The following is a 27465-nucleotide window of genomic DNA, read 5'->3' on the forward strand; positions in this document are numbered from 1 at the left end:
CACACCTGGGCTGAGGGCAAAGCCAAGATCCAGGGAAGACAAATGGCCAGCTCTTCATCAGTGGAGGAAAAGAGGAGGCCACCACCCAGCCCACAGCCTGGGGCTTGCCTGGTCTCACTGCAGTGAGGTGTCTCCTGCTCTAAATTAGGAATGTGGGCTGAGAATCCAGGGGAGGATGTTTTGTGTGGGTGTGGTTGATAAAGATCAGCTGCTTCGGAGGCTAAGGCTGGTGGCCTGTTCAGCAACGCCAGGCCACAGGGGAACATCTACTGCCCAGCTGCCTTCTTGAGAGACAGAGTGTGTGAAGAGGAAGACAGGTATCAGTAGTTAGAGAACAGAAGCAGCCATCGGGAACGAAAGAAGTGAGGATGCCTCTGCGTGAGCTGGCGAGGGAGAGCTCCCAGGACAGTGGAGGTAGGACCCATAAACAGGGGCTTTGGCCTGTTGGTGACTTTCTGGGTAGGAGTTGCAGTGTCTTGCTCTCATGACAGCCTGAGTATGGAAGATAGCTGGTGACTAGCCCCTACCCTGACCCTGGGCCAGGGACATTGAGGTTTTTACTGGAATTAGGGATTGGTTGGGTGTGACCCCGTCTTCTGTTTATTGGATAGAACTGGAAAGGCCAAGGCACCTCCCCCCCCCTTTCCCTACCCCTCCCCATTGTTAGGCTGGGGTGGGGGCAGGGCTTGATTTTGCTGAGGACTCTTAAGCATTTCTAACTTAGGACCCTGCCAGCTGGCAGGGAGCAGGACAGAGGTCACTTGAACTCAGACCACACGGCCCTGTTAAATACATCAGCTTTTAAATCAATCTTTGTCCAAAGTCCAGTGAGTTCCAAGACTAGTAGTGTTCACAGCAGGGAGAATTTCTAGTGACAGAGTGGATCCTTCTCTATAGGTAAGAAGTGGCTTCTGTGACCTGCTGCCTGGGCTGGAGCCACTTGTCCCTTTTCTTTTTTCTGGCAAGTGGCTGTGGGGAGAGGTTGGGGCCTCTGGGGTGCCAGGAGCACAGGTTAAGTCGGGGGCCTAGGACTGTCTTCCAGGGGTGCCACCATTCTTTTTACTGGAGATGTGCACGCTCTACTTCATGAAGGCATTGGAGGGCTGCTTGCTTTGGGGGTGGGGTGAGGGGAAGGGTCATGAGGTAGGGTGGTAGAGGTGGGGGGTGCTGTATGGAGACTTGATGCACAGCTGAAATACAGAGACCACAGATGTCACAGGCCACGGGAAAGCTTCTTTTGAGACTTTACTATCCAAGCATTTAGGGTGTAAGGGAAGATTCTTCCAAAGGCAGCCAGCCCTTAAAACATATGGCCTAATCTGTCTTCCACCAGTGCCTCTATCTCCCAAGACAGTGCTTAGCCATGAGGAAAGCCATGGATTTCTGGGTTGGCTGAGTGGAAATTCAGGTTCTCCAGTCTCCCTCTGGGAGACTATCGATCTCTCTCTTGTGTGACCCTGAAATGTCTTGTTACTGTGAAGTTCTCCCAGATGCTTCTGTAGGCAAGCTTTGGGACGTGCTCATTCCCCGGCACTGGAGCCTTTACCTAAGGGTCCATCGGTTCTGGAGACTCCTGGGCTGGGTATGAAGACTCTCAGGTGGCTTTGGTATAGACAACACCATCCTGTATCCTTAAGTCACTGGGCCCTCGCCACCTACTCGCCGCCTTGGGTCACCATTGTCTAGTCACATAGAGTGACCTGTTCTTTCATGTACAAACAACTCGGGGGCATTGCATTTGTGGGTTATGGCTGAGCAAATTGTTCTCATCTTTGACTCTGGTGAGGTCTCTGCCATAGGAACTTGTTGAGCATCAGATTGTTCCGAGGCAGCTGCTGTTTACCCAAGGGAGCGAGCACAGGGCTGGGAGAGCAACGCCTAAGGTCTTGGTTCACTTAACGGCATGTCATTAGATCTATTCCTCACCTCAGTTTTGTTATCTGTTGAAGGAAAGCCAGACGCCGTTTCCCAAAGGTTGTTCTGGAAATAAAATTATAAATGTGAATGTGTTTGCGGGGACCGAAAGTACAAATCTAAGCTGCTCACTCTTCAAATGAATAACTCAAATGTGCTCTGGGGTAGCAGGAAGCGGAACCCACACAGTTAGCAGGAGACCCTGTACTAGTCTTCCGGTGTCACCAAACCTTTATTTTCTCAACAACTAAAAGGAGTTGAGACTTGATGTTCACTAAGGGCCTTCCATGTATAAGGTGGGTCTGTGCTTTGAAGGTGTGCCCCCTGCGATTTGAGGATGAATTTGAATGTTTCCATCTGAGGAGGACTTCCTAGATGGAGCCTCCCTCCATCCTGTCATGATGTCATAGCACTCCATAGCATCTGTCATCAGAAATCTTTGCCTACTTTGCCAGGTGTTGTTTCAAGAGGGTAGGGTCCTTGCCTCTGTTACTTGCTGTGTTTCCAGGTTTTTAGGACAGATCCTGGCTCAGAATAGATGCCTAGATGTTCAGGTGGATGGAAGCTGGTGTGGAGGGAAAGGAGCTGGAGCTCCTTGGAAGAGGAGGCTGAAGAACTCAGAATCTCTGGCAGGTTGTCTGAATGTGGAAATGGATCTCTCTGCTCACATCTCGGTTAAATACTCATATTTTTGCATAGAAGATGGCTGAGGATAGTAAGATGGAGACAGACAGCTTCCCCTCAAGTCTCAGCAGCTCCTTTCCTTGATTCTCCAGGAAAGACCACCCAGCTCAACATTTAATCTCTTTGCCTGGTAGGCACCCTGGATGAGCGGTTAAGAGTACTGGGAGACTGCGCTTCAGGTGCAATGAGCTACTCTCTGAGTCCCTGGTTTTTCTTCACCTGACTATGGTGGGACCTAGTTCTTGCTGTTGGGAAAGTTAAATGCTCACATGTCCTCCATGCTATGTCACAATGGTCTTTAGTTCCCTTTGTGATGAATGGGGTTCTGGAGGATCCGGAATTCGGGGACGCCTGGCAGAGGTCAGAGTTTTGCAATAGAAACGATGACACCTTGCCTACCTGACAGCTGCTGAAGATTTGCTCTAGGCTTGAGACATCTGCTGCCTGAGCCTGGCTAGCAACAGATACTATATTTATGAAGCTGAGTGGAACCATAGGAACACAAAAGTAAAACAAGAAAACAAAACCCAAAACAAACAAAAGACCCCAAAAAACCAAACCAGGAATAGCTCATGGGATTCCCGTCAGTCGTACAGACTATGTACATAGCATGAAAATACCACAAGGAACTTTAGTGCCTCCTCGGCAGGCAGCTTATCTTGATGGGGACACTGACACACAACAAATGTCGTCTGTAATCTTCAGGCCTGAGTCCAAGGTGCTTTGTTGTCTAACCTGACCTGTTTCCTTTCTTTCATCCTATATATGCATTGAGGTGATTCTGTCACATGAAGATATGTGTGCTCTTCTGCCTGGAGTTGTCTTCCTCTTCCCATGCTACCTACATGATCCCCTTGAGGCTGGGGAGTAGAAGGAACCCAGCCCTCACACTGGAATCTAGGCTCTGCATATCTGGTCAGGTGAAACCAATTTAGCCTTCAAGAGTCTTCTCCTCCCACGTGAAATGCCTCATTAGTTTTACTTCAGTATTCATAAATAGTATGTAGCCTAGAAAGGACTCAATAAATAAATGTTTAATTTAACATAGCCCATTTAGACTATCCTAGCAGTGATTATCAGTACTAGTACTGTGTTTTGGAACTCTCGCCACTGGATGCTGGGCTCTCTGAAGGCAAGGCAGGGTTCTGCCTAATCTGGGTTGAGCCTGACACCTGTCTCATTGTAGGCATTAAATATACCTTGATAAAGGGTGCTTAAAGATGCAGTTATAGGATCCCTACAGAGTCAAGCAAGGATTTGAATGTTGGCTGAGTCCTAGGGAGGATTTGAATTCATTCATATGGAAAAATTGTTTACTTAGCACCTACTATGAATACACAGTCAGCATCTGGGAAGGTAACCCAGGCAGAGCCTGTGGCATGTTGCAAAGGGCAGGCTGCCTGTGGGTGGTCATGCAGAGCACAGCTTTGTATCTCCTGAGAGCAGCAGAGGTTACTGAGGTAAACAGAACTTCTGCTGGAGCAGTAAGTGCTCAATGTCTGAGCAGGAACCCACGCTTTTGTTTTCTGATGGGTGTTTTAGAGGCTGACCAGTGAGAAAGCAGGTTGGAGAGTTTATCTAGAGGCAGGAGGACGCTGCTAACAGATCAAGCACATGAAAAATGGAAGTGGCTAGAAATGCAAGTCCAGGGACTGGGTAGAGTGCAGAGCCAGTGTTCACAAGCCCCTGGGCCTGATCCCCTGGGCTCCACATAAACCAGGTGGTACATCAAGTGAGCTCTACTCAGGAGGTAGAAGCAAGAGAATCTCAAGTCAAAGGTAAGCTTTAAGCCTGGCCTACATGATTTTATTGTTTTTTTTTTTTTAATGCATATGGGTCCTCTATCTGTATATAAATATATATCTGTAAATATGCCTGCATGCCAGGAGAGGCATCCGATCCTATTACAGATGGTTGTGAGCCCATGTGGGTGCTGGGAATTGAACTCAGATCCTCTGGAAGAGCAGCCAGTGTGCTTAGCTGCTGCCCCAAGCCCAGGCTACATAAATCCTGCATAAAAAAAAAAAAAAAAAAAAAGGACAGCAATATAAAACAAGGTGCTGACTTTGGGGAAACCCTTATTACAGCTGACCTTCATGGGGATTAGATGTTTTGGGTACCAGTTCCATCAACGGCAGGAAGAAGTCCTCTCTCAATGAGCGCCTGTTTTCACACAGTTTTTGACTCCATCTCTCTCACAGCTCCTGAAACTCTTAGGTAAGCAACGTGTGAGGGCACCGACCTCCCAGAGCAGAGTCCTGCCATATAGTATAAGATGTCGGACACTAGGTACCAGCGAATCAAATGACCTTTGATATAAGAAACTCTATTCTTTATCATAAAAGAGAAATAAAAATTACTCATTGGGCCTTGTCATCACTGCCCTCTAGATAATTCTCAGTGGACCGTGTCCATGAATTCCCTGCATTTTAAGTCTATCCTTGGCTAAGAGCAAAAAGCAACTGTCACAATAGGGACACATGGTTAGCAAATCTATATTTTAGGGCCCTGTTTTTCCTTCTGCTCAGGTATTAGCCACTTAAATATACTTGACTGGTTAAATTTCCACAGATGTTACTTTTCAAAGTGGCCTGAGATCTGACACCTGTACCAAAACTGTAAGATGCGCTCTAGGTAAATTATTTTGAAGCATGAAGTCAAAGTGTGTTTGTGTCTTGCTTGCCAGAGATTCTATTGTCAGTATCAGTGGAGACACAGAAGGCTTTCTCCCTCCCTCCCTCCCTCCCTTCTTTTTTTCCTTCCCTCCTTCCCTCCCTCCCTCCCTCCCTCCCTCCCTCCCTCCCTTCTTTTCTTCCTTCCTTCCTTCCCTCCCTCCCTCCCTCCCTCCCTCCTTCCTTCCTTCCTTCCTTGCCTCCCTTCTTTTAAAGTTTGTTTGTGTTGTGCATGAGTGTTGTGCTGGCATATATGTACATGCATATGTGCCCGGTGCCCACAGGGTTCAGAAGACATTATTAGTTAGTTCAATTACAAGTGGTTGTGAGCCATCATGTGATGTGGGTGGTGACACTGAACTCTGGTCCTCTGCAAGAGCAGCAAGTGCTCTTAACTGCTGAGCCATCTCTCCAGTCATACAACATGATTTCTTTAATGCCCTCAGCAGAAACAGCCTGTGCCAGGTTCTGAGAGAGATGGATGTGCCTGTCTAGGTGGGAAGTCATTTTACCAGGGTTGACTGAATAGGGAATTCATAGTCTGTCTACGATTTGGGACTTAACTCCCACATTTTCCATCAACTATTTTTTTTTCCTAACAGAAGTCTGCCAACTTCTGCTCTTTCAGGTCACATAGGTGGGCGCAGATGCAAGAGGAGTGACCTTCTCAGTCACATGTGGGCAGATACACCTGGTTAAACTTCCTGGGAGTGTTGCTCTCTTCTTGTTGAAGTGCTTGGGTTTTGTAACAAGCATGGAGGTCAGTGAAGGCGAACCAGGTCCAGACTGAAGGCAGCCGGATAGTTTCTGCTCCCCCACCCACTTCTGCCTTAATGAGACAGTTTGTTTACTTCATGGTTTCGTCCTGTGTTATATAATTGAGGACCTTCCACGGGCTCAGTAACGAGGTTAAACATCATTCATTAGCTGGTTCGTGAGCCTTTACCTTTCAGGAAAACTGTTTCCCGGAGCAGTTGTTTATATAGGTGCCCGTGGGGAGAGGCTCTGCTCTCCCTGTCATTCTGATCACACAATTTCTAACTACAATTAGATAAGATGATGATGGGTCTATGTACTTATGACTAACGGCAGTAGATTATCATACTTATGTAAAAGTCTTACTACATCCAGATCATCACACAGGAAAGGTGGCAGTACTTGGGCTGTCATTCTGGAGGCCATTGCTGACCATAGATAACATTTTCCACTATAGGTAGAGTCCTTGTTTCTCCTACTTCATCAAATCCTTGGGAAATTTGATGATGCTTTCTCGTTGACTGGAGCTAAGTATTCCCTGGTGACCGAGGCCCCACATAGGTGAGCTGCAAGCCTATACAGCAGTGCTCTGCTCACTCCAGCTTCTCTATGCCCATGTGTTCTCCTAGTCCCTCGGTCCCTCATTGCTGGCTTCCACCTGGAACTCATGTACCATGGGCTGAGCTATGCCGAGAACTTCTGCTCAACTTTGAGGCTCTGTTAGAGCCCCTTGATCCACAGTGTGGCTCTCTTAGCTTTCAGGCTGACAGGATACTCCTGGGTCAGGACGAGGTAATCTGAGCAATTCACTGGCAACAAAGGCATTCATTCTTCCCAGTGGCTAAGATTAGCTTTACTTAGACATCAGGAGTGAATGGATGGAGGACCCCTGGCCTATCGATTGTCTTCTCCCAGACACCATCACTGACTTATCTGTTTGACACCACTGTATATTTTGGTGTGACACTTTGTGTCCACATTGCCAAAGTTCCTATTTTCTACACCTCCAGCTGCTTTTCAGGAAGAACTGAAATGGCCTCGTTTTCCTCTGTCCCCACTTTCCCATTTCTTCCTGCTCCTCTGGTGGAGGAGTCTGTCTCATCAATGCTAACTCACTTCCTGTGTTCTCCATCTCACTCCACATGCTGATGGTTTTCGTAAGGTTAAACATGGGAGCGTCTGGCCAAGCGTGCTGTTGCACACCTTTAATCTGGGGGCTAGGGAGGTAGGGGCAGGCAGATCTTTGAATGGTCTATCTTTTAATGGTCTATATGGTGAGTTTTAGGCTACTAGCCAAGGGTACATGAGACGTCTCTGAAAAAACGAACAACAAACAAACAAAAAAAACAACCCTTCTGTCCCAGCCACTCCCAGCTGTGTCTTCTTTTGCCTCCTTAGTTCAGTATTCCAGACTTCTGTTCTTTCAGCTTGGTGGCCTTTCCTGGTTTTGTTTCTCTCTTGGGATCATTTGGCATCGTTACAGTGGCTTATCTTGGGATTCCTCTCTGGATGGCATTGTAAACTTGGGCTTTCTGCTGATGATTTTTTTTTTCTAGGAATTCCCCAAGGCTGCATCCTTATCTCCCTTCCTATCACTTGGCACATCCACACCGACTGCCCTGGGAAGAGACTGCCTTCCATCAAGCTACAGGAAAACTTCTGCTGTGTCCTCTAGATTAAGCTGGTCTTAAACTGACTTTGCCACCCCTTTCCTCAGTTGTACCATTGCATTTCTTTGAAACAAGGTCTCGCTATGTAGCTCAGGCTGGCCTCAAACTCACGCACCTCCTGATAAGCCTCCCAAATGTGGGGATTACCAGTGTCTGTCACCATGCCTATTGGAAGCGAGGCCATACTGGTGTCCTTTGAGTCCTACCTCAGGCAGAAGGTGATAAGGCTGCTGTAATAGAATCCCAGTGGTAGAATCCCAGTGTCATTTCTTGTAGGTCTAGAGGCCAGAAGTACAAGATAGAGAAGTCATTAAGATTGGGCCCTCTCAGGCCTCTGTCCTTGGCTTTCATGATGGCTCCCTTCTCACTGTGTCCTCCTATGGTGTTTTCTGTGTGGGGGCATTCGTGGCATCTCACCTTCTTTAAAAAATGGACGTCAGCCCTACTGGACTTGGTCTCACCCTCACGACTTAATTTTAGTTGCCACTTTTAAGTTCCTATCTCTGAATGTGGTCACACTGGAGACCTGTAAAAACCAGACTTTGTGGCAAAGCAGACAGGCTAAGCAGATGACCGGAGAGCACTAGGGAAGGAAGAAGTGTGCGCCCCTGATACCTTGATACCACGTGCCCCATTCCTGCAGCTCCCCATGATGGCTGGTCCATCATGACACTTGAGATGTTGCACTTGCTCTCTCTGTACGGAGAACTCTGAAGGGAAAGGGTTGGATGGATGCAATTGATTGCTTAGCACTCTGTGTAGCTCCTCTGCCCGCCCCCAATCCTGGTCACAGTGTCACAGGCTAAGCGGGCCCTCATCACCTGTCAGATCACTGAAATTGCCTCTCCCCTGGCCTGCCTCCAGCCTGTCTGTTCTAGCCCAGCACACCCTTCATTCCTGAGCCCAACTCTGAACTTACTGTTCCTCTGTTTGAACACACCAATGAGACCTGTCCAACCACAGCCAGATACTTTGGTCTGGACATGAAATTCTTTCATGTCTGCCACCTACAGTCTTCCTTTGATTTGATTTTTATCTCTGCCTTAAGCATGCAGAAAGGACTTTCCCATTCTGTGCCCTGGTAGCCATTCCTCTTGAAACAGAGGCTTGGGATAGAGGTTTGCACCCTGACAGGACAGGCCTGCCTTTCCACAAGCCCCGGGGAACAATGCAAGTTCCTCCAGTTGGCTGCGTGAGGAAAGCCTTGCAGCTTCTAGCCCTAGACACACAAACTGAGGCCAAAAGGCTTTCTTTTAGCCTTTGCCAGCCGAGCTGGACCTGCTGGCTGTTTGGGCCTCAGTGGCCTTGACCTCTGGAGGCATGGCTTCCAGCTCTGGCTTCCTTGTAAAGGAGCTAGTGAAGAGGAGTGTTTTACCTAAGGATCTGTGGTCACTATGTGGACAGTGAGTGGAGAAGCCCTGGCCTGCCTTGGGCTTAGCCATCTCTGGCCCCATCTGCTATTTCTTTTCTGTGGGAAAAGCCTAGTAGTTTGAATCTTTTCTACTCTGACCCCTGGCAGAAGAGCCTCCCAATGCTTCTGTGTTCCTTACCTTGCCTTCCAAACTAGCAAAATGCACTAAGCATTTCTTTTGGGCCTAGGTATATCATTCTTTCTCAGTAGCAAGAATCCAATTGTTTTGGAAGAAAATGGAGTCTAAAGGTGAGAATGATGTTACCAAGAAGAGTGATGATCAGACTTCTGGGAGCCTCCCTGTGTGCTTGGCCAGTGCCTCCGAGCCTCCCCTGTCTGCCCCACCAGGGCCATGGTTCTTTTCCCCACAGACAAGTAAGTTTGTTGCCAAGAATTGACTTTGCCATATCTGCTCAGATAGGGGCCATGAGTTTCTTCTCATCTCCAGTATTTTGATAATTGGGAATAGAGCCACTTTGGGATGTTCTAGAAGTCTCCAAGTTTCTTTGATGACCTGCATACCCACCATCAAGGGCTGGTCCTCAGATTTCCTCCTTAAGAAGTACATGGGCAGGGGGCTGAAGAAAGAGGAAACAGATCTTTAAGTACAACGTCTGCTAGTTAGGCCAAAGCTCCAGACATCTGCTCATGCATGTGACACAGACATGTTGACCTGACAGACCATGTCTGATATAGATTCCACATAATACCAGGATGTGGCATAGACAGAGTCAGGAATGGAGGTGGCCTGGAACAGGGCCCCTTAGATGCCAAAGTGAATTGGCTTTCTATAATCCTGCAGCAGGGGCCCATGTAAGAACAGGCATCTGAAGTTTTGAGTGGCTTGGTTTGGGGCTAGAGTATTTACCATCTAATGTATATGTTGGACATGATGCATGGATGAGTATTAGACTGAATGTCAGACGAGGCAGGAGATAGTCGGAGTTGGGGCACAATGACATTTCAGCTTTGCTGTTGCCGTGATCAGGCTCTAACTCTGACTTCAACTATCGCCGTGGGAAGAAAACGGTGACCTCGTGTCCCTGAGTCTCTTCAAAGCCTCAGGTATGGGTCTCACTGTTCTCAGTCTGGCTGTTTAGAAACTTTGAACCGAGCCACCCAATCAAGACACTGCCTGAAAGTGTGCCAAGAAAGAGTGAACTCATGTCGTCTTGGCATGTCAGGCTTTTGGATGTCCAGTGAGATGAGAGAACATTTCCCAGTATAGTCTTTAGGGAAGAGATTGCACTTTCATCTTTGGCCTGCAGAGGAAGAGAAGAGGGATCCTGTGGTAGTTGCCACAAAGGTGACCTGAGGCAGAGACAGCTGAGTTTTAAGGTGGGTGCCTTGAAGGTGAACATTCGCCTGTTCACCCAAACCAGCTTCCTTTCTTGATGAGCACCCAGGACGCAGCAGCCAGCATTTGTTCTGGTTATAAAGGCACATTTGAATTGGAAGCATTTGCATGAGGTTGCCCCGTGTTTACCAGAAGGAAATTAGGAGTCTGACTGATCCCTTCAAGGCTTCTCAGCCCCCTGGAGTTGAGAACTGACAGGTGTGTAGAGAAGAGCTTGCACTTAGTAAGAAACAGAGGTGACACTTGCAGGATGGGCAGAAAGAGCAGTTAAAGTCAGAGGCGGGTGCCTGCAAGTGAGGAGCCCTGGCTGGAGATGCACTCAGCCCCTTCCTCCCCAGGGGGCCCTTTCCGGGCTGTGCCTTTTGATGTGGGATCGCTGCTGTGCTCTCCCAAGGTGTAGGTGATGGCCACTGGGGTATGTGGCTTTGCTCTTCTCTCCTCCTCGAGCCCAGTGGGGTCTGTTTGTTGCTTTTTTGACCACATGAAGCTTCACACCAAGCTCTGCAGAGAGCATTTAAGGTGGCTGAGCCACAGGTGTGAGGCCTTCCTGCCTGCTTGTGCTGCCTGCCTCTGCGGGCACCAAGGCCAAATGGCATCCTGAGTCGGCACAGCAAGCATCCAGGGAGCCTGCAGCATAGTCTTGCCTGTTCTCCATCCTGCCCCCTCCGTGCTTTATATAGTCTCCTCTTCCTGTCCTCCAAGTAGGAGCCGTGATGAGGGAAACACACACAGCTTGCCCTGAGAATGACTGAAGGAGTGGGCTGCGGCCATCTTGGTCCTTTGCTTTCTATGTCAGCCTCTTGCTGGCCTGGACCCCACTCCCACTGTCCTGAGAAAGGACAGTGCTGAACGGGGAGGCCTTGGAGTCCCTGGTGGTCCCCCCATTTTCCTGAGCAGTGAGGATCCAACTGTTGCTCGCGTGTTCCTGTCCCCCCATTTCCCTTCCTGTAGTGGGGGAACAGGAGGGGCAGGAGAGGTGGAGACAGAAGTGGCCTTGCGCCGGAAGCCCTTACCTGCCCTTGGGGTCATTTCTTGGGCATCCTTACTTTGCTCTGACTAGAAACTCCTGGGTCACCTACGGCCATTTTCCTCCCTTCCCACCTCATTTATTATTTCAGTTTTGTATGCATGTGTCATGGATTTGATCATACCTCCCGGTTACCCTCCTATCCTCCATTGCTGAAACCTGTCTTCCCTAGACCACACCCACGTTCACACACTGTTGTGTCCTCCGCTGCATTTGTTTAGGGCTGCTTGCACGAGCTGGGGCCACCCATCTTTCCTATTACATTACCAGCTTTTCAGCCAGCCCTGACACCTGGCTTTGTTTCTTTTTTCTCTCCTCTCCCCTCCCCTCCTCTTCCTTTTCCCTCCTCTCCCCTCCCCTTCTCTTTCGTTTCCCCTCTCCTCCCCTCCCCTCCCTTCTTCCCCTCCCCTCCCCTCCCCTCCCCTCCCCTCCCGGTTTGAAGCCTGCCTTGCCCTGTCCTGCCTCACCTGCCTCCCACTAGCCCCATATGTCTTGGAAAGTCGTTTCTCCAGGGAGCCTGTCTTATTTCTCTCCAGCCCACCCCTTCTTTCCAAAGACCTTTGGTTGTGTCAGCCCATACTCTCTTGTTCTTCCACGGCACGGCACACATCACATTTTCTTTTAAAAATACAATTATGAAACAAATATTCTGCCAAGTTTGAAAGGCGGCACGTGGCTCCTCTTATTCGCAGGTTTCTTCTTACCATCTAGAATCTGAGTGGCTCATCGGCTCTGAGTGCTGGTGCGCTTCTGGGAGGTGGATGTGGGCAGAGCACTTGTGTGAGAACATCCTAATGAGACTTCCGAGAGCTGGGAAGCTGAATGAGTGTTACAGTGCTTCCCGTGCAAGCTTGGGGATGAGAGTTTGGAGCCCCATAAAGCCTGTAAAAAGCTGGGCATGGTGGTGTGTGTTTGCTGTCCTCACTGAAGGGGTGGAGATGAAGGACTGTGGGTCTGCTGGCCAGCTACTATGGTCAGATCAGTGACCCCTGGTCCATTGAGAGAACCTGTCTCAATAACTAAGGTGGAGAGGGATTGAGAAAGACACCTGATGTCATCTCCGATTTCTAGACACACACACATACACACAGAGGCACATGCACACACTCGGACATATGCACACACACTTGGGAACATGCATGGGTACATATACACGTAGGCACACATACCTATACACATACATACATACATACACACATGCACACACATGTGCATACACATACACACACAGGCACATGCACACACAGGCACATGCACACACAGGCACATGCACACACACATACACACACAGGCACATGCACACACACATACACACACAGGCACATGCATACATACACACATAGGCACATGCACACATACACACAGGCACATGCACACACTCGGACATATGCACACACACTTGGGTACATGCATGGGTACACATATACATAGGCACACACACACATACACACATACACACATACACACACAGGCACATGCACACACAGGCACATACACACACATACATACAGGTGCACACACACACACACATACACAGGCACGATGAATCCTATTATTTAGTATGGTAATTGAAAGAAGGTAGACTTGGCTCCTTAAGCTTTCTGGGTCATTGTTTTTAGCCTTACCTTCTTTAGGGTAGGGACAAAGTTGAGTTTGGTTGGTATTAGAGGTAGAGCCTCTGTGTTAAGTACGCAGTTGGATGCATGAGTCTGACACTAGGTGAAAAAGCCATTCTTGGGGAATAGATTTGGAAATTGTGAGCATGGTCCACACAAAGGCTTCCTGGGACACCAGCATTGCTGCGCTGCATGCAGAAGAATGGATCCGGACAAGCAGAGGTGCCTACATGCTGTGTCTGGATGCCTCAGGGTTTCATGCTCTGACTAGATTTCCTTGGATTGCCAATGGATTTATCTGTTTGTTTGTTTTTTTTTTTCTCACAGAAATGGCCTCCACCTTCAACCCCCGAGAGTGTAAATTGTCCAAACAAGAGGGGCAGAACTATGGGTTCTTCCTCCGCATTGAGAAGGACACTGATGGTCACCTGGTCCGTGTGATTGAGGAGGGGAGCCCCGCAGAGAAGGCAGGGCTCCTGGACGGCGACAGAGTGCTCAGGATCAATGGTGTCTTTGTTGACAAGGAAGAGCATGCACAGGTGAGTGGACAGCTGAGGTGGTTCTAGTGTCTCTCCAGCCTCCACAGCTCTGCACATTATGATGTTGGGGATCCGTGGAGCTTGCTTCTCTGCTGCCTGCCACTAGCAAGAATTTATCATTATATTTTATGTCAGACAGTCTAGTTGCTTATAATTAACTGAGAACTGTAAGAATTATTATACTTTAGGGCTCTCAGTGTGGCTCAGTAGGTAAAGGTGATTGTTGCCAAGCCTGATGATCTGAGTTCAATCCCTCTACTTGGTGGAAGAAGAGAATTGACTTCCACAAGTGTCCTCTGATTTCCACATTCGTGTGCCATGGCATGTGCCCTTTTATAAAACCAATCAATCAATACGTTAAAATGTATACTTTAATAGTGTCGGGTTGAGCATACATTACCCATTTGCTGTGAGCTAGAAATTGTGAGTTAGACAATTTTATCTGAATAACCTATTAGTCCCTCAGCACAAGCTTGTGATTGCACAGACGAAGCAGCCATATGTAGGTGACTTAGCTTGTTAACATTCATGTGGTGAACACACGTGAGAGGCTGGCCTTGCCACATGCACCATGCTGCCCCTCGCTAGACCTGAGAAGCCCCACTATGCTCTCTAGTTCAGTGGTTCTCAACCTTCCTGATACTGAGACCATTTACTCATGCTGTGGTGACCCTCAACCATAAAATTATTTTTGTCACTACTTCATAACTGTAATTTGGCTACTGTTATGAACCATAATGTAAATATCTGTTATGCCAGATATCTGATATGTGACAAAAGGGGTTGTGACCCACAGGCTGAGAACAGCTGCTCTAGAGGACTCATCTCTGAGAAAGACCAGTCCTTGTAAGGGTTTCCTGGCTTCCCACGGTGCTAGGGACCCAGTCTAATCATCCCTTAGATATTGGTGTTGTGGTGAAGGTGTCTGTACCCCTGCTTAGGGTATGGGTATCAGGTCAGCCTTGAAATTCTTAGGGACACATGGTAAGCATCTTCCTCCTGCAGTTGATGTGGGAAGGGTACCCTTTACCACTCCCCCTTTCTTCCTAGGTGGTGGAACTGGTCAGAAAGAGTGGGAATTCAGTGACTCTGCTGGTTCTGGATGGAGACTCCTATGAGAAGGCTGTGAAAAATCAGGTGGACTTGAAAGAACTGGATCAAAGCCAGAGGGAGCCATCTCTGAATGATAAAAAACTAGGCCCTGGGATGAATGGAGCAGTGGGGATGTGTGCCCAGCCAAGGCTCTGCTACCTGGTGAAGGAAGGCAACAGCTTTGGCTTCTCTCTGAAAACTATCCAAGGTAAGCTTGGGGTGGGGACCAAACAATAGCCTTCCTGGAAAAACAAATGCCCACTAACAACAGCTTCTCTGCAGTTATTACGCATGCGCAAGGCAGTGTCACTCTCTCTTCACTATTCTCCAGTAGGAACCCTTTCTCTGCAGTTGTGAGAAGAGAGATCAGGACTTTGGATGTGTTGGACAGCAGCCAGGGCTGAGTGGGGAGCGGGGTATTCTTCCCTAGTGTTTGTCAGGCTAGTTAGTCCTTTGAGTTCAAGGGCTGATGCCTCTTCATTGTTTGTTTGTGTGTTTTTTCAAGACAGGGTTTCTCTGTGTAGCCCTGGGAGGGGAAGCAAGGAGGAGGGTTTTTGTAATAGTTACCCTTGAGTAAGACTCATAATCTCTTTTTGTGGCTCAGAGAAGCCATGTGTTTATTTACTTATTCAGCAAAATTTTTGAGCATCTGTCATTATGTTACAACCCCATAGAGTTGCTGAAGCTGGTGTCTAAACCCTGGCCTCCCGAGACATTGTCGTACCCTCAGCTGAGGTCTAGTCTCAGCTGTCCTAAGATGTCACTGACCTATGCTTTGAGGGACATACTTGAGAATTCCTGGCCCTCAGGGAATCCTAGAGGTCCTGTTTCTGTGGTCTCAGAGGAACACACCATGCCACACTGTTGACCAGAGTTCTTGGTATTTCCCCGAGAACCTGGCTGGAATTGGGAGCCATGCTGGTTGGCTGGCTCTGTCTTTAATTGTTATACAGAGGTTGGTAGGTTCAGAAAAGATACTGACACGAAGATAATTGCCTTTCAGAAATTAGCTTTATTACAACAAATGGGCCATGAGGTATTAACCCATCACCTGACACTAGTGATGTTGCCCTGCCCACATTCTCTCTGCTGCTGGTGGCTCATGGTTTGATGAGAGATAAAGGAGAAGGCTATTTGCCAATTGAGAATTCTTTTTTTTGTTTTGTTTTGTTTTGTTTTTTGTTTTTCGAGACAGGGTTTCTCTGTGTAGCCCTGGCTGTCCTGATACTCACTCTGTAGACCAGGCTAGCCTCGAACTCAGAAATCCACCTGCCTCTGCCTCCCAAGTGCTGGGATTAAAAGCGTGCGCCACCACCACCCGGCTTGAAAATTCTTTCAAGAGGATAAATGACCTCTAGCAAGCGATAGCCATTAACTATGAGAGATGGTCCTTATGTCTCTAATATTTAAACCACAGTGGTGGCTGCTGAGGGCCAAAGAGCCTTGGTATTTCTCAGAAATCTTTTAATAGTAGAATAGTGTTAAACAAAGCAGAGGGCTGTTGAGCTGGCTCAGTGGACAAAGGTGCCAGCTGCCAACCCTGATGATTCCAAAGCCCTACTTGTTAGAAGGAAAGAACCAACACTGACCTCCACATGCATGTTGTGGTGTGTGTGTGTGTGTGTGTGTGTGTGTGTGTACATGCATGCCATTCTGAATGTATGGGGTCCCGGGGACAACTTTCAGGAGTAAGTTCTGTTCTATCATGTGGACCTGAGTTGAACATCAGACTTGATGACCGTCTCACCAGCCTGTCACTGGAACTCTTTCCTGCCATTTCCTGGCAGTAGATTCTTCAACTCTTCTTCCAGGTAAAAAGGGCGTGTACCTGACTGATATAACACCTCAGGGTGTGGCCATGAAAGCTGGTGTCCTGGCTGATGATCACTTGATTGAAGTGAATGGAGAGAATGTCGAGAACGCCAGCCATGAGGAAGTGGTAGAAAAGGTAGCACCCCGAATGGCGCTTTTCTCACCCCCATATCCCTTTTCTTGCAGAAGAAAGAACAGTACAGATAAGGCTCAGTGTCATTTGCCATCTGTAGATGGCTGCTCCATTCAGTGACAGACAGGTGTAGTGCCGGAGGTTGGGTGTGCTAGACAAGGATGGTGGGGGTGGTGGCAAGGGATGGATTCCATCACTACTCAAAACAAGTATACAGCCTAAAGCTTGAGTAATTTCTAAAGTCTCCACTTACTGCTTCCATACTGAATGACCGTGGGTAACAGACTATACCTACCAGGCGCTAGAAGGCCCTGCATGAGCCAGGACTCTCTTGTTGAGGTCACATGGAACCCTGGAAACTGACCAGCCTCTTAGTAGGATTATGTTCCAAAGTGGAACCCTTACTTCCTTTTCTAGATCCCATTCTGTCCTCCTCACCTGCACATCTTTCTGGGCTCTGAGGACTCGAGTTCAGTTACCATTTGTGTGGTTGGATGTCTTCCCCCATTACCAGCCAGGTTGGAGCAAGCAGCACCAACGCTTATGCTCACATACCTGGAGCTTTCTGCTCTGCCTGGCCACCTTCCTTCCAGTGTTCTCTGTGGATGCCCTGCCCCTCATCTGTGTGTCTTGCTGTAGGTGACAAAGTCAGGAAGTCGTATCATGTTCCTCCTTGTGGACAAAGAAACTGCCAGGCGCCATAGTGAACAGAAGACACAATTCAAGAGGGAGACAGCCAGTTTGAAACTGCTGCCCCACCAGCCCCGGGAGGTGGTGATCAAGAAGGGCAGCAATGGCTACGGCTTCTATCTGAGGGCGGGCTCTGAACGGAAAGGTGAGGCACTAGTGCAGGTGAGTCCCTCCTTCTAGTCTCTGGTTCACCGAGCGCCAGCTCTACCCCAGCTCCACCAGGGAACTGTAGCAGCAGGAGGGAGAGCTGCTCAGGTTTCCCCGGGTGACCTGATGCTGGAGTCCCCATTGCCATTGCAGAGTAGTAGTCAGGCAGACTTTAGGATCTGGACAGAGAGGCGAGACTAAGTTGGCTCTCACCTGAAAGAAATACAAACTTGGAGCATTTGCTGACGTCTGTGGTGTGAACCCCCCCACCATGTCTGACTTCACGTCATTTATATAATGGCCTTAAATGCAAGGTCGAGCAGCTTGTACAGAGTTGGCCCAATGGAATTCCCCCAGGAATCTCCTGCCGGGAAAAGAGAAAGCCTAAATCTGGGAGTGTCGGGCACCCAGAAGGGGCTCACAGCTTATCAGACCACCTTGCAGGGGAAGACAGAATGGGTCAGTGTGGGGTGGGACCTTAGCTGCACTTCAGGGCCCCAAAGATAGACTTGAAGGGGTCACTAGATACCTTTGTTCTTACCAAGTGTCATATTGAATGTCTTCTTTTTCTACTTCTCACTATCAATCTGGCTGTTTTGATTAGTTTATGGAGGACTAGTAGCTGAGCCTTGCTTGCTGGGGCCCAGTCCATTATCCCCAAATCTGGGCAGTGTTACTACATGCCAGCACTGCTTGGAAGGCTGGAAGCCTGTGTTCTTTACCTCCTTCCCTGCCTTTTGCCTCAGGGTCTCCCTGCATACAGACTGACCTTGAACTTGAGAGCCCTGCTTCCACTTCCCTAGTACTGGCCGTCCCTTGTCCCTCTGTGGCTTACCTGCTGGGTAGATCTGTGGCTGTGAGGATGCCCACTGGCTGCCTTGGAACTTGCTCAGCTGTCACTTTGTCAAAAATAAACTTCAGACACTTTTAGTAAATACCAGGTTCTCAATCTTTTAAGATCCTTTCACTGTTAGATACTTGGATATGCTCCAGGAGCAGGCTACGGGTATGTCTGTAGCTCCTGGGGGAGGAGTTGGCTTCAGGATGCCTTTATTCTGGTAACTTTGCTTTGTGGGATGGTAGGTCAAATCATCAAGGACGTAGAACCTGGAAGCCCAGCAGAGGCGGCTGGCTTGAAGAACAATGACTTGGTAGTTGCTGTCAATGGCGAGTCTGTGGAAGCTCTTGATCATGATGGTGTGGTGGAGATGATTAGAAAAGGAGGAGACCAGACTACTCTGCTGGTGCTGGACAAAGAGGCAAGCAGCATCTATAGCCTGGTAAGTACATATTCATGCATCAAGGCTGGGTCTCTTCACTCAGGCCCGCCAGCTTTGGGCTGAGTTACTTTGTTCTTCAATAAGGAAGGGGCATAATAATCATTAAGGTCAAACTGTGGCTCAAGTTGGCAGTGACAGGAGTGTGTTAAGTGGGTTATGAATCCCTGAACTAAAGACTGTAAATTAGTGGAAGAATAACCTTTGCTGATCCTGGGATAAGCTATGAAGAATCTGAAACTGGACAGAGGTGGCCCAGACTTCTCTAAGCTGGCACAGATGTAAATAATTTTTATGAGTGAGTCGGCATGTGTGTTTGCGCATGTGCGTGCAGGTGCTGAGGTCAGGAGAAGGCGTTAGTTCTCCGGGAGTTACAGGAGACTGTGAGCCACCTGGTGTGAGTACCGGGAACTGAACTCAGGTCCTCTGCAAGAGCTCAGTGTTCTTAACTCTGCCACGTCTTCAGCCCTGATAAATGTGATATTGTCGGTCAGAAAACTTCATCAATCTTATGTAAAGATCTGGAAAGGTTTATTAGTTTGCTGTTGTTGACAGAAAACCACAGCTCTTACCTCAGAAGGAATAAGTTATTTTGGAGTTGAATTTAAGTGACCATCATTTGAGAACAGACTCAGGTTCCCCTAAGCCCACACCCCAACATGGAAGCAGTCTAATGAACTTTTTTTATAGTTACGGAACAAAGAACAGTATAAATCAAGGCTTAAAAAACACATTTATGGAAACATCAGAGAGGCAGGTTAGTCAGGCAGAGAGGCCTCAGGTGCTATGTGACAACATTAAGCCCTTTGGTTGGTGGAGAATATTTCGTTAAGTGAATACATTCCAACTTGTTTATCAGGATGTTAGAGGTGAGGAAGGAATTACTCTTTAGGCTTAAGGTCACCCAGAGAAACTGTCATTGGGCTCTGGACCTGTAGTTCTAACCACTCCACATCATGGAAGCTTTAATCAGTGGAGACCCTGCTGTAGGCTGGAAATTCCCAGTCACATTGTCCTCGGTAAATACAGTAGAAACAGGTTCACAAAGGACAAGCTGATGAAGAACCGTATTCCCTCTTAATTCTTATTATGGCAGCCATCTGTGTGTTAAGGCTTTAAAAGATTTAGTTTGATTATTTTAAAATTATGTGTATATGTGTGGTTGCATGTGGGTAAATGTTCATGAGAGCAGATACCCAGAGTCCAGAAGAGGGTGTTGGTTCCCTTGGAGCTAGAGTAACAGGCATCTGTGAACTGATGTGGGTGCAGGAAACCGAACTTGGGTCTTTCGCAAGATTAGCCAGTGAGTATCTCCAGTCCCAACATTAAGGTTTTATATCTTATCACGAGAACTGGGGTTCAGTTCAGTTTAACAGATGTCGGGGTACCAAAGTGCCATCTGCCTTGCAAGATGTTGGCTACAGGGATGGACAGATGATTGTCTTCTATGTACTACACAGTGACAGAGGCACCTGGGGGCATGGCGGAGGGAGCCAGAGGACAGGCAGTGACACCAGTCTCTTTTTATAGTTCCTAGGCCATGCTTAGATACCAGATGACTTATGGAGGCACCCAGCTTAGCAGATACTCAATCAGTAATGTGAACTAAAGTTCTCAGACTCGATTCATCTGACCATACACTTTTTCAAAAATCTTGATTTCAAGATGGTTTTGTAAACTAGATTAAAGAATTGGAAAGAAAAAATGTATCTGTTAGCTAGTTGAACAACCATATCTAGAGAATCTTTGGTATTGGGATGTCAACCTGAACAGAAGTCTCTAATCATACATATGGACACACAGATACACACAACTGGTTCCTATCCTAGTTTATTACCCTGGGAAGGAGAAATGGTATACACATCTAATGTATTTTCAGAGGATTTAAAGGAATGATGAATAACTAACAGGATAATGTAGTAAATATTCAAAATATCTTGCCAGGGCCTGGAGCAATAGCTTAGTTGGTGAAGTGCTTGCCTTGGACGAGGATTTGAGTTTGATCCCCAACACCTTTGTAACAAAGCCAGGTGTGGTGGTGTGTGCTTGTCATCCTAGTGCTGAGGAGATGGGGACAGGAGGGTTCTTGGGTCCCAGTGGCTGGCCAGTCTAGCCTAACTAGCGAGTACCAGGCTGATGAGGGGCCCTGTGATAGAAAAGGCAAAGGTGGAAGGACACTTAAGGAATGACACCCATGGCTGTCTTCTGCATACATGCGTGTACCTGCATACCCATGAACACATACCCTCCTAATCAGATTAGGAAGACTAAAACCAAAATAAAACATGGATACTTTTAAAATACCATTCTAACTTGAAAATAAGTTGTTGGGATAGGAAATGCTGGGAGCATATTTGATAATCCAAAAGTTGTCCTCCCTCTCCCAAGGGGAAAAAAATTAAAGTTCTATTTAACTGGCTCACTGCACTGAGTCGGTCAGAGCAGCCAGGGAAGAGCTGTAATGAAATGCTGGAAAGCTGTCCCGAGCCCCCACTCCCTCAGCTGTGAGGTAGCATGAAGGGTAGTGGGCGGACTAAATGAACTATTTACAGCATGTGTCCCACATATGCTCACCGAACTCATATTGTCCAGTCCTGAGAACCTGCGGTGACTAGTCCAGCAACCAAAGAGGTGATGTCAGAAGGGCTGGGAAGACAACCAGGTGTTATCCTGAAAGAAAGATCCTCTAAAGCAAGAAAGGCTTTAGAGGAGTGGGCCAGCCTTGAGACTGGGAAAGCCTGGCAGGCAACGAGGACTCATTACTGTGTAGCCTGAATGTACCTGTTTGTTTTTAAAATAAAGAAAATAATTGGAAAAGTTGTTCCCATGGCTTAAGCTACAGAGGGCTAATTTTGGCTTAAGAACAACTGTAGCTGTTAGAAATGGGGCAGTTGACTTTTGAAAGCCAATTTTGATGTTGTAAGCAGATGCTGGCATTGAGGGTTTTGTTGCAATTCCTGAAAATAAAATCTATGATAGAACAGTCCTAGAATGATGTAAGTGTATTTTCCCTGTTTTGGTTAATGTGGGAGGGGAGTCTGCCCCACTCTCCAAGGCTGGCATGGGGGTGGGATGGATCTCTGAGATACAGCAGCTAATAAGGCAAACACCTCTGCAGTTCCTGACAGGCTAGAGTGAGTACTCAAAAGGATGGATAAAAGTCGCTCTGGTGGTTCTTTCATGCTTGTGTGCTTTGACACCAGCAGTTCATCTCAGGCAGACGCAGCTGCTAAGCCTGCTGGGAGTCAGGGGGACTGTGGTGAGCAATGACTCATTGGATGGTTCCACGGTTGAGCCCCTCGGGTGCAGCGTTTGCAAAGACATCACTGAGGGCTGTGTGGGAGCCTGGCTGTGGGGTGGTTGAGCTGTTGAGAAGGAAGGCAGGCAGGCAGGTGGAAGGTGGACCATGTTTCTCCCTCGCTGCTGGATGTCTTGTTTTCTAACAAATATCCTGAATACCTGTATCCAAATCTAGCCCCTAACTCAAGCGAAATCCTCAACCAGTAACTCTATTAAAATTAAAAAAAAAAAATTAGGAATGGGGATTTATCCTAACTGGTAAGTCCTCTCTCCTCTGAGTCTGCCCCCAGGATGTGTGCTGAAATGCTGAGCGCAGCGCCACAGACTGGTAGTGCTGGGGGCATGCTGGGCAGGCGGGTTGCACTACTGCAGGAGCAGGCTTCAGGCCAAGGAGACCTGTCTCAAGAGTAACAAGGTTTGCTGGGGATAACTACCAGGACAGACAGATAGACAGACAGCAGAGGTGTGCATGTACAAGCACACGAATAAAAAACAAACAAACCAGTTACACTTCCTGTTCTGTCTCTGCTCACGGCCATCACTGCTTCGCTTTTGCTGCTGTGGGCACCTCTGCCATTGTTGGTGTGTGGAGTTGGTCGTCACAAAAATGTTTTGCCCTTTAGTTTCTATAACATGCTTGAAGACCAGCTTACTGAAGAGCAGGGAGAACAGGGCCTTGGGCTAGCCCCTCAAAGATGTCTCCCTACAGGGGAGTGTAGACAGAGTTCAGTGATTTGCCTGCTTTTGTGGAGATAAGCCTGTAATGTTGTTAGATAGCTTTGGGGTCTGGTGCAGAACTGTACACTGTTTCTATGTTATGCACATGTATGTGTCTGTGTACGTTTCTACCTTCTCTGGCAGTAGTGAAGAAACTTTAGACTCTACAATTGAGGAGGAACACACATGTATGACACCCTGTGTATTAAGCCACGACACTGAATAAAGTGTGATTGCTCACATGCGTCTTTTCCCCCTTTATTTTCAAAAGGCTCGTTTTTCTCCACTTCTTTACTGCCAAAGTCAAGAACTGCCTAATGGTTCTGTCAAGGAAGCCCCAGCTCCCATCCCTGCTCCTCTGGAGGCCACAGGCTCAGATACCACAGTGGATGCGGATGCAGATGTGGATGCGGGGGATCACAAACCCAAGCTCTGCAGGCTGATTAAAGAGGAGGACAGCTACGGCTTTCACCTGAATGCCATTAGGGGTCAGCCAGGCTCCTTTGTCAAAGAGGTATGGGAACTAGTTCCAGCAGCCCAGCAAACACAGCCAGTCAGGATGGGATGTTCAGTGCAAGGCACAAGTTGCCATGACACGAACAGTGGTCACACTTCTCACCTCCGAGAGTGCTCCTTGTCCTCTGCTGCGGTTGTTACATGGTGCCTGTATCCTGTAGGGAAGGACAGTGAGACCACCCCGCAGCCTCCAAGTTGGGATCCTAAGATAGGGGCCTCATGCCTTCAGCCCAGCAGAGGCTCAGTGTGGTGCTGGGCCAGTGTAGCTTAGCTCAGTGGAGTTCAGGAGGTGCAGCCCATCAAGGAGAAGAGATGTGGTTAAGAAGTGTTGAGGCTCTTCAGGAGGGGAGCTGCCCAGCACAGCCTCCTCCATGTTTGGAACTGACACTCAGAACTTCTGTTCACAGGTTCAGCAGGGTGGCCCCGCTGACAAGGCCGGGCTGGAGAATGAGGACATTATCATTGAAGTGAATGGGGAGAATGTACAAGATGAACCCTACGACAGAGTGGTGGAGAGAATCAAGGGCAGCAGGGAGCATGTGACTCTGTTGGTCTGTGGAAAGATGGCCTACAACTACTTCCAAGCTAAGAAAATTCCCATTGTTTCTTCCATGGCCGACCCCCTGGTGTCTGGGCCTGATGAAAAAGGAGAGATGTCAGCAGAGTCTGAGCCTGGCTCCCACCCAACAAAAGAACGAGTGAGTGCTTGGCGACTTCGCTTCCCTGGGGTAGTCCCCAGCCAGTGCCTCATGCTTGTGCTTCCCACAGTAACACAGGGTGGCCAACCTGCCAGGGTTCTGAGGAGGTAGTACGAGGACCAATTTACTGTCTTCTTAGAAACGTGGCCTCATTGTGGAGCCTAGGCTGGTCTAGAACTTGCAATCCTCTTGTCTCAGCCTCCTGAGCGCCACGGCGTGTGTCGTTATTTATTTTTATGTTTGATTTTCTTAAGGTTTGTTTATTTATATGAGTACACTGTAGCTGTCATCAAACATACCAGAAGAGGGCATCAGATCCCATTACAGATGGTTGTAAGCTACCATGTGGTTGCTGGGAATTGAACTCAAGACCTCTGGTAGAGCAGTCTGGTAGAGTAGTGCTCTTAACCACTGAGCCATCTCTCCAGCCCCCATGTCATTTTTTAAACATGTAGTTGGAAGTCAGTAAGAGAAATCAGTTTATCAAAATCATGGAGACCACCAAAGAACCTGACTCGATTATGTAGGACCAGTTCCTGGCTCTGTGATTCAGCTGACTTATAAAACATGGATGTGCTCAGTTGTTCTCCAAACAGATGTATTTGAACTGTGCCTGGCTCACAGTGAATAGAAACAGAGAGAAGGTTAAGGCTCCATGTTAAGTAGTGGCAGGAATTACAATTATTTTGTCAGAAGTCTTTTTTTTTTTGGTCAATTTTCTCACTTGAGTTTCAAAAGTGAACTGATATCCAAGTTCACAGAAGGAGATTTACAGCAGTCAGGCATCTGATGAGAACAAGTCTCACTAGAGTCTCCATTGTATTAACTCTGCTGATTGTCTGTGTATGCTTGTACATGTGCACAGACCACGAGACACTTGTCTGTGTTAAATAGTAACCTGGAAACAAGCCAAGTGAAGATTCCAGTCACGTCTTCTAGAGGCACACATTCTCCCTGACTTAAGGCACGCCAGCTTTAGATCAGCCTCGTGCTCTCCTGCTGTCGTACAGTTTGCCTTTTTCTTTTACACAGACTCTCAGCACAGCCTCGCACTCTTCTTCCAACTCTGAAGACACCGAGATGTGAAGAGAACAAACAATGCTTCCTCTTGAGGGCCCAGGACCTGCCTCTCCGAGGAAGGAGCCCTGCTGACCCTGTCAGGCCTCCTCGGAACCACCTGTCCCCGACTGTCTGCCGTCATAGGGCTGCTACTGCAGGTTGTCAGGCCTGGGAACCACCTGTCCCCGACTGTCTGCCGTCATAGGGCTGCTATTGCAGGTTGCTTATTTAAGTTCAGCTTAGCTGGAGGGAGGGACCAGGTTCATGTTCTTTCTATGTGCTATCTTCCAAAGTGCAACTTTCCACTTCTGTTAATGAAACCTCTTACTTCTGTAGGCTTGAGCACCAGGAATGATTCACTTGTGTCTGTGTGAGCGCTGCTAATTAAAGAATCGAGCAGACATCTGTTACAGAAGTGTGCTCTTCAGTGGCAATGCTGTGGCTAAACAGCATTGTTAGGCGCTTTTGAGTTGCTCGCAACTTCCCTGTTGGCTAATAGAATCTGAACAGTGTCTTTGCTCAATAAAAACATTTCCTGCTTTCTCATTTGCTTCCAGAAACCCAAAACATGGCAAAATACACACTATGGACTTAGTAATAAAAGGCAGCTTCCAGGCAATAGACAGCGGCATTTCCTTATGTTGCATTTGAGTATTAAAAAAACCTCAACACCTTCCTTTTATTGGTGGAGAGCTTATATTTTGGACCAGTTAACATCTATCCACAGCACTGAGGCAGAGGGAAAGCCAACTGAGTGAGGCCACTGCTGGAATAGCATGGGACATTCACTCTTCTGTAATTTAAAAGGAAATAAAAATTGGTATACCTAAACTCTCTTTTAGTAAAATCTATCTGTTGCCTATCATCCCTTTCCCAGAAATGAACAGACAACCTTTGGTTAAACCTCTTAAGGTAAAGCTGGGTGACGAGGAGAGATGCATTTCATATTAGACTACAACAGCATGACACTAAGCTGTGCTGGACAAGTGACCCCAAGGCCAAGGTGTTACAAACTCCGATTTTACTAGTATTTTTGAGGGAAGCCATCTACTCTGGAGGTCCGGGAGATCCTCATGCTCCGGCCCTCTCTTCCTCCCTTTGCACAGCCTCAGATCCATACGTGCTCTCTGCTGGGTGCTGCAGGTCTTCTTCTTGGGCCTTAGTAGAAGCTGCTTATGACTCCAGCATCTCGGGAAGAAGTAGGCCCGTGCTGGAGGCAGAACAGACCTCACATCAGTGCTGTAGGCTCTGGTATTCCCACTGTCTCCTCCTTTCCTGAAGTCGGCAGGGGTCTGAGTTTAGGGGGCCATATGCTTCTCTGGTGCCTGTTTGTGAGCCAGATAGAGGAACAGTATGCTGGAGAGGGCGCTGACAAGGAAGATGACATCAAACCAACGGTGATAGAAGTTGAACTGAAGCTCTCCCAGGACTTCTGTGATTATGGTGCGGTACTCTGGGGGCATGCTCATTCGGATCAGCAGCACAGAGGACACGAAGTACATACCCTGCAAAGTTGAGTCCATTAGTTCACAAGTTACTGTTTTGAGGGGCAGGGCAGTGCAAACTTTAATTTTAAGTTATTTATTGGGGCTAGAAGGAGCACAGTAGTTAAGACTGACTACTATTTCATCCTGGGCTTGATTCCTAGCACCCCATGGTGGCTCGCACCCCCTGTAACTGTAGTCTCAGGAGTCTAAAGCCCTCTTCCAGTTTCTATGGGCATCAGGCACACACCGTTTATATACATATATACAAGTGGGCAAAACACCCATATACATACAATTTCTTAATTTATACACAGAGGTGTATTGGTGTGCATCTTCTTCAGTGTGCATGCAGTCAGAGGTCAACTTGTCAGGATTGGTTTACTACTTTGACCATGGGGGTCTGGGCACTGAATTCAGGTCATCAGGCCTGGAGGCCACCACCATTAGCAGCCACTGAACAAGCCACTGTACTGGCCTAACTTAGACCTTTAAAAAAAAAAAAATCTGGGCTGTAGAAATGGCTCAGTGGTCACATGTGCATGTACTATTTTTGCAGATAACCCAAGTTTGGTTCCCAGAACATACATTGGGTGGCTTACAACTGCCTACTAAACTCCAAGGGAACAGATACCCTCTTTGGGAGTCAATGGGCAACTGGATTCACATGTATACACACAAACACATAACCCCTCTCCCTCCAAAGAAAACAAAACACTAAACCCCAAACATTTCTAAGCTGGGTGTGGTGGTGCATGTATGCTTGAAGTCCCAGCACTTGAGAAAGAGAAAGATCAAGAGTTCAAGGCTACCCTTCACTACATAAGAGTATTTGAGGCCAGTATGGCCTACATAGACTTTGTTTTAACAAAAACCTTCCCCTATAAAAATCAC

At 47.7% G+C, this 27465-nt stretch overlaps 2 protein-coding genes across 5 annotated transcripts in view; one reads left to right on the forward strand and one right to left on the reverse strand.

Annotated features, from left to right (window-relative positions):
* Positions 1-278: 278 nt before the first annotated feature.
* Positions 279-25654, forward strand: Pdzk1 (PDZ domain containing 1). 2 transcript variants are annotated; one of them, XM_076932978.1, is made up of 9 exons: positions 279-414; positions 13435-13646; positions 14697-14946; positions 16550-16686; positions 17323-17518; positions 18604-18800; positions 23086-23328; positions 23738-24028; positions 25061-25654. In XM_076932978.1, the coding sequence occupies exons 1-9, from the start codon at positions 369-371 to the stop codon at positions 25112-25114; spliced, it is 1626 nt and encodes a 541-aa protein (XP_076789093.1). In that variant the 5' UTR covers positions 279-368; the 3' UTR covers positions 25115-25654. The 2 variants fall into 2 exon arrangements, with proteins under 2 accessions (XP_076789093.1, XP_034355657.2); XM_034499766.2 differs by lacking the exon at positions 279-414 and adding an exon at positions 743-897.
* The window catches only part of Gpr89a (G protein-coupled receptor 89A), a 37993-nt gene continuing 33565 nt past the window's right edge, over positions 23038-27465 (reverse strand). For all 3 annotated transcript variants that reach the window (XM_034499770.2, XM_076932979.1, XM_034499771.2), the window contains one exon: positions 23038-26592. In XM_034499770.2, coding sequence (XP_034355661.1) covers positions 26386-26592 — 207 coding nt within the window. In that variant the 3' untranslated portion in view covers positions 23038-26385. The remainder of the gene's footprint in view (positions 26593-27465) is intronic.

The sequence above is a fragment of the Arvicanthis niloticus genome, chromosome 4, assembly GCF_011762505.2.
Source record: "Arvicanthis niloticus isolate mArvNil1 chromosome 4, mArvNil1.pat.X, whole genome shotgun sequence".
Classification (NCBI taxonomy): domain Eukaryota; kingdom Metazoa; phylum Chordata; class Mammalia; order Rodentia; family Muridae; genus Arvicanthis; species Arvicanthis niloticus.